General features: G+C 59.5%; 1 protein-coding gene across 1 annotated transcript; it reads right to left on the reverse strand.

Moving 5' to 3' along the window:
• Positions 1-215: 215 nt before the first annotated feature.
• LOC306950692 (NADPH oxidase 5-like) lies at positions 216-5745 on the reverse strand (the record flags this gene model as incomplete). Its single annotated transcript, XM_079541040.1, has 16 exons — positions 216-347; positions 418-584; positions 678-777; positions 965-1034; positions 1242-1366; positions 1508-1552; positions 1834-1989; positions 2321-2448; positions 2626-2758; positions 3061-3243; positions 3349-3521; positions 3835-3988; positions 4087-4321; positions 4773-4983; positions 5338-5488; positions 5626-5745. 16 exons carry the CDS (start codon positions 5743-5745, stop codon positions 216-218), a joined length of 2283 nt encoding a protein of 760 aa, XP_079397166.1.
• Between the last annotated feature and the right edge of the window lie 1565 nt (positions 5746-7310).

Here is a 7310-nt window from a genome sequence, read left to right on the forward strand (position 1 = left end):
AGACACACGCAGATGGCTGCAGGACCCCATTCCCTCACCTCACCTGTGTCACCCCCCCCCACACACACACATCTCCCTGTCTCCCCCCTGTGAGCTGCACTGCAGGAGCAAGGCACAGGAGATGCCACACATCACAGCAGTGCCATCAGCCCCGAGCTCAGCCCCTTCCCAGCAGGTTGGGAAGGGTCACCCTGCAGCGAGGATGGCGATGGTCTTTAGAAGTTCTCCTTGAAGAAGCGGAAGCCGAAACGCTCGCAGTGCACTCTGACCACTTTGGCCAAGGCCGGCGAGCCACAGAAGAACACGTGCACCTTGCCCTTCCTCTCCTCTGCCACCCTGCCCAACACCTGCAAGGGAAGGGGAAGGTGCCGTGTCTGTGCCGCTGCTGGCAGTGCCCAGCAAGGCCCTGGCCCTCACCTGGCTCCAGTCGGGGCGGCCGGGCTGTGTGCGGGTGCGCAGCCCCGTGATGGAGTCCTTCTGCTCCTTGGCGGCCAGCAGGTCCAGGGCCAGCTGCAGCCCCACTGCCTTCACATCACTCCTGCCCAGTGCTGATGTCATGTACAGGTGCAGCTCAAGGAAGCGCCCTGGACACGGCGGGGGGACCCGGCTGTGCCTCAGGATGGATCCGGGACACCCTGAGCTGATTTGGGGTGTGGGATGCTCTGCGTCCCGCTCACCTCCTGGCTCCTGCTCCTCCTGCTGCAGCTCCAGCGCAGCCAGCAGGTCAAGGAACCACTCAAAGTGCTGCTGGTCCCGGTTGATCCAGATGAAATCAACCTGGAAGGATGCAGCCTCCGTGTCAGGGCAGGCTGACAGCACGTGGGACACATCCAGCACGTGGGATGGGATGAGAGCCTGCATCTCCAACAGGATGAGAGGCTCTGGAAGCCTGCATTTCATATCCCCTACGGGATGTGAGCCTGCGTCCCACATTCCCCCTGCAAACCCCACAGCCTGCTCCCACCTTCCTGAGTGCCATGTCCTCATCCCACAGGGTCTCACGTTCGGGGCAGCTCTGCTTCCTCTGGCGGTACCTGCATGGGTGAATGCAACCCTTGACTGTACCCCTCACACCCTGAGCACCCACACAGACCCCAAGCCTCCTTCCCCACCAGCCCCCTGCCTGAAATCCCCTGGGCGAAGGTTAACCACAAAGGCAATACAGTGTAGGGCCCTGTGACTGCATGTCCCAAGTTCAGCAATAAGGAACTGCAGCCCTGAGCACGTGGCACAGCCCCAACCTGTACATGATGCTCTGCAGGATGGATGCAAAGGGAGTGATGCCAATGCCAGCACCGATGAGCACAGCATGCTCTGAGGTGAAGATCCGGCGTGTCGGGGTCCCGTAGGGGCCATCAATGTAGCACTGGGAGAGATAGAGGCTGAGCACCCAGAAACGGGGTGACAAACCCAACACCAAAGCAGGATGCTCAGCCCTGAGCAGAACCAGCACACAGGACTGAGTCCCTTCCCAGCTCCCACCCTGCTGCGCCCACCCCGAGCTCACCTTGATGCTGCAGAGCTGCTGGTTCTCACCCAGCTCCACGGAAACCTGCAGATGTGGAATGTCCATCAGCAGCAGTGGGTGGCCACCTCCTCCCTGCTCCCACAGGAGCATCCAGCATTCCCCACAGCCTGGCTACTGGCTGCTTCAGGGTTGGTTTTTCCCCAACTGCACCCATCAGACCCCAGAGCTGAGCCCAGTGGGAGTGAAGGCTGATGGACCCCAACCCCAATCCCAAAGCCATTGGGGCAGTGACACCATATGACAGCAAGACTCTCCCCCTCCCTCTGGGGACGTCTGAGGGGTTTGGAGGCTGTGCTGGCACCAACCACCTGCAGGGATGTGTCCTGGTCCCTGTGCCCATCCTCGGTCCCTCGGGTGGTGGTGGGTGCCCCACTGCGTCGGTACGATGTCAGTTCAATGGCTGCATCCCCAGTGCTGGGCACAGAGCATCCCAGTGTGCCTGGGGTAGTGCAGGGAGTGGGCTGCGAGGGAAGGGGAAGGGAAAAGGGGGAGGAGGGGAGGGGAAACGGGAGGAGGGGGGGGTGAAAAAAGGGGAAAAAGGGGAAAGGGAAGGGGAGAGGGAAAAGGGGAAGAAAGGGAGAAAAAGGACGGAAATGAGAGGAAAGGAGGAAAAGGTGGGAAAGGGAAGGAAAGAGGAAAGAAAAGGTAGAAAAAAACCCACCTGTCACTGACTTTTATTCCTTTTTTGGAAAAGCCCAGCCTGTGCTGCGTGCTCCTGGAGCACCGTGACCCACAGGCACTGCCCTCACCCCACCATGCAGATGGCACATGGCAGGGTTTAACCTTACCCACCTGCACCCGCTGCCACCACCTCTTCCTTTCCAGGCTCCCGTGGAGCTGCAGTTGCTCAGGCTGCCTGAAAAACTCATAGAGCCGCGTGGTCCACTGCCCCAGAGAGCGGATGTGCAGCCAGATGGTGTCTGTGGGACGGGGACATCACGGTGGCACAAGGGCTGGAGCACAGCATGCCCCGAGCACCGGCACCCCTGCACCAGAGCACAGGGGGGATGGCAGTGGGATGCTCATGGGATGCTCATGGGATGCAGGACATCCTGGCGATGCCAAAGAGAAGCCCCAGTTTGGGCTGCCCAGCACACCTTGCTGCTCAGGAGCACTGCTGATGCTGAATGGGTGCCATTCATAGGCAGCAATGGCTGGGATGTTCAGGTAGATGTAGTCCCCGGGTTCGTAGCGGAAGGAGTGTGGCCGCTGGATCACCAGGTGGGTGACCTGGGTTGGGAGGAGCAGAAAGCATCCAGGCGGTGATTTACCAAAGAAATGATGTTTTCACCTCTCGCTGCAATCCTTCACCAAAACATTGCGGATTTCCTGAATGCTGCCAAGTGACCCCAAAACACATCTCTGCACAGTTGAATCTGAAGACTTCACCCAACCTTACCGAAGCCAAAGAAAGCAGCAGTGCTGTGATGCAGGGGAGGAGATGCAGAGCCCCGAGTCTCTCATGCGGGGCTGGAGGAGCCCAGCTCCAACCCACAGGGCCCTTTGTGCACACCACAGTTTGGGCCACGCACCTGGGAAGGCAGCAGGTGGACCTCCACGATGTGCAGCCCCATGGCACGAGACACAGCTGTGCCCACTGCCTTCTCCAGCACAAAGAGGCCCCCGGGAACCAAAAACCACTTCCAGAAGTTGGGAGCATGGAAGAAGAGCAGAGCCCAGACGATGATGTAGGAGAGGTGGCTCCAGTAGAAAAGCTGTAGGCAGGGGATGCGGGTCAGCAGGGGCGGGCTGTGCAGGGCTCAGTGTCCCCTGTGCCACGGGATGGGGCACCTTTGGGGTGTTTGTGTGCATTGATGTACCTCGAAGTGCCCACCACGGCGGACGCAGGGGCTGGAGAAGGTGAGCATGGCAAACAGCAGCACCTGCAGGGCCAGCCCGGTCTGTGGGGCTGTGCCACCGAGCCCCCCACCACCGGGATGTGCCATCAGCAGGAACTCGGAGAGGGCACCGTGCCCAGCCTGTGCCAGCCTGCCTGCAAGCACAACAGCGGTGAGGGGTCTGAGTAGCTGTGTATGAAAGCACAGTCTGGGTTCGCTCAGATATATTGAAAACGAAACATGTGTCCTTGTGCAAAAATGCCACGCGAGGACCACAGGAACCGCGGGCACCGGAGCTCCTGGCGCGGGGGAAGGAAGGGAGGAAAGGTCTGCAGGCCCCGCTGCGGCGCTGCCCGCCTGGGAGAGCCGCTAGAGGGGGACAGCAGGCAGCGCACGAAGCGAGCATCTCCAACCGCAACCCCAACCCCAACCTCAGCCCCTCCCCGGCCCCGCATCCTCCCCGCTTACCGAAGTTGGCCACGTGCGCTCCGGTGTGCAGCACGGCCAGCGCCAGCACGGCGCTCCCCAGCAGCTGATGGAGGCTCACGCAGCGCTCCAGGGGCAGCGCTCTGCCCGCGGCGGTGGCACGCAGCCGGGTCAGGCACCGCCGCAGCATCGGCACCTGCCGGGGGGGGGGGTGGTTCGGGACCTTAAGGACGCCCAGCGGCGTCACCCCGCCGCCTCGATCCCCCTCCCCGAGACCCAGAGTTCCGCACTCACGGCGATGAAGGCGCAGTTGAAGTTGAGGCACTGCCCGCAGCCCCTGGCCACCGCCACCCACCCGCTGCGGCTGACGTGCTGCAGGGCAGCCAGGATGAAGAGCAGCAGGTTGAGGCTGACGTAGCCCCCGAGGAAGGCGAGCTGGCCGCGGCGGTTGTGCCAGTACCACGAAGTCAGGCAGCGCGGCCGCCGGCTCTGCCGTGTCGGTGCTGGGGGCTTCAGCCAGCTGGCAGCACTGCCAAGGCACCGCATGGCGTCCTGCATCCAACCCTGCACCTATCCAGGCACTGACCCCGCATGCATCCCTGCTTGCAAATCCTTTGCCCACCGTCCTGTTACCCCAGCCATTCACCCACATCCCTGCCCGCAGCAGGGGGTTGGAACTAGGTGATCATCAAGGTCCCTTCCAACACAACCCATCCTATGACCCCACTACCCATCCCAGAGCCCACCCCTGCACCCCAGCTCACCCACCCTCGCACCACATCCCAGTCCCCACCCCACGCCCAGGTGCTGCAGCCACGCTGGCACGCTCCTGAGCAAAGGGACAGGAATGAGATGCCCTCAGCAGCACCGCAGGGCACCCCGCTCTGCTGAGAGCCTCCCCAGAGCAAAAGCCCCACAGCACAGCAGGAGGGAAGAGGCTCTCACAGAGGGAAGAGCGCCCCACGGAACCACATCCCTACCTGATGGTCAGGCTCTCCATCAGCCCCGGGAAGGCCTCCAGCTGCTGCTGCAGCTCCTGGAAGGTGATGGAGCCGTTGCCATCCTTGTCGGCTGCCTCCAGCAGCACCCCGGCCATGTCGTGCAGGCGCTGTGGTGGCAGTGAGATCTCGCTCTCACGCAGGCAGGCCTGCAGCACCAGGAGCAGCTCAGCCGTGTCGATGGAGCCGCTGCCTGCAGGGAGAGCAGCACCGCCTCACAGCCCGGCCTCAAGCTCCTCCACTGCAGTGCCATCCCCTCCTGCCTGAAGGGACAGCTGCACCGACCCACAGCGATGCCATCCTTCACCAGCACGTTGGTTTGGGGGAATTGGAGAGAATTCTGATCTAAAATTCATTCCCATTCCGATGCTGCCACGGGGCTTCTCCCCTCCACCAAGGGCAGCAGGGAACACAATGCACGGCTGTCTCTCCGCAAGCAAAGCTAACAAGGCCGGTGCATTTGCTGCCTTACAGATGGGTGCTACTCCCATCCCGACGGGACAGAAGAGCACTATTCAGGGCTGGGTGCACCGAGCCACCCTCTCACCATCGACGTCGTAGACTTGGAAGAGGAAGCGCAGCTTGTCAGCAGCAGTGCCGTGCAGCAGCAATCTCAGGGCGCTGTGCAGCTCCCCCAGGCTGATGGTACCACTGCCATCCACGTCAAACAGCGCGAAGAAACGCTCAGCAAAGAAGGACTGCAGAGGATGGATGTGCTGGGGCAGCTCTGGGATGCTCTGCACAGCCCAGAGCCTGTACTGCAAAGTGAGCTCCCGCTGCCAGCAGTGCTCAGCCTCACTGATGAGTGGAGATCAATGCAGGGTCCAGCGCCCACCTCCTTCACCTGAAGGGCCGCCTTGAACTCCTCCAGGCCGATTTCCTCACCCTGCCCTGCGATGCTCTGGAACCGCTCCGTCACCCAGCTCAGCCACGCTGCATCCTCAGCTGTGCTCATGGTGCCGGAAGCCTGCAGGGCGAGCAGTGGGATGGGGATGGCTGGGAGCACTGGGGCCCTCGGGAGCTCCTGCCATCCTGTTGAGCCTCAGAGCACAGGGGATGGCACCCAGCGCTGCCAACATTGCAATCTGCCCACCTGTGCTGAGCCGCTTTGCTATCGACACACCTCACCTGCAGAGCTACAAACCACAGAGGCCCAAACCCGCACTGCTCACCTTCAATCACACGCTGGATGCAGCTCAGCCCCAGCGCTCTCCCCGAGGAGCTGCAGCCCCTCCGTACCCTTTTAAAGGCTGATGCTCATTCAGTCCTGCTGAAGCTTTTCACGTCAAATCAAAACAAAAATGGATTTCAACAGAACCATTAAGGAGCATCTGGCTGCGACGTTCCCACAATGACCTCCTTAGTTTAGAACTGATCTGACGCTGCCTTTACGGATCCCCACCGAAACACTCTGAAAAAATAAAAGGGCACATTTGTTTCTCTGAAAGGCTGTGATCCAACCGTCGGCCCACACACCGCAGACCATTGGTTCCGTATTCAAAATGCATTCACTGCTCCTGACTTCCCTGCTCCGCAGCCTCGGCGACCCACGGCAGGAACATGGACTGCTAACTTCCACTGGGCAGAAGGAAAAAAAAGGTTTAAGGAAATATTTTAACCAAATACGCCAAACTTTAAACAGAATCGTGGCATGAATCCATTCTAATGACCAAAAAGGATGGAGGAGGATGTCCTGGATACTGAACTCAAAACCACACAGCTGAACAGATTGAGTTTAAAAGAGCCTTTATGCCAAAAGAAAAGTGAGCTCCCATCTCCAGCCCTGAGCCCGTGCAGAGGGCTGAGCTTCAAGGAAGAGCAATAGCTGACAGAAGCTTTCTAGGAATTTTACTGAAACCAGCAGAAAGAAAACAGACATAATATACAGCTCCACAAATCTGGCAACCAGCAGCAGGAAATAAAAATAGCACCAGTACAAACTTGCTTTCCAGTGATCAGAAATGAAAATATGTCCGCCTAAAAGTAAAGAAGAAGAGAAAGAAGAATTGCTGGAGCCAATTTATTCTCATCACATTTGCACAGAACGTTGTGTGTAACTGCTGATAGTCCACATGTGACTGCCTTGTCATCCTGCACGCCCATAGGCACCCCTGCAGTCTGGAGAAGCCCACTGAGCAACCTTCATCATCATTTCGCAGCAGGTTTGGAGTTTCGAAGCTTCAGTGTGATTTTTAGCACGGCTTCTTCAAGAACACTCCTTAAAGACGTCACCGAATCCATTCTTCAACTGATCAAGAATGCCATTCTCCCTTTTTGCACCCCCAGTCTGCAATGCTGATGCCAGCTCTGCCATGGCTGCTGCCAGCTGTGCAGACTCAAACCCACACAAAGCAACAGAAACATCTGGCTGAGGCAGAGGGGATGGCGTTGCTGGCACAGCAGGTTTCCTTCTCACCGTGCCCCTCACCAGCTCTTTTTGCTCCCCAGCCCTCCTCCTGCATGCTTGCAGCCAAGGAGCAGTTGTGCCATTGCTGGGGGTGGCAGCTCCTGCTGCGTGCT

Source organism: Tetrao urogallus (assembly GCF_951394365.1).
Source record: "Tetrao urogallus genome assembly, chromosome: 11".
NCBI classification, from domain to species: Eukaryota; Metazoa; Chordata; class Aves; order Galliformes; family Phasianidae; genus Tetrao; species Tetrao urogallus.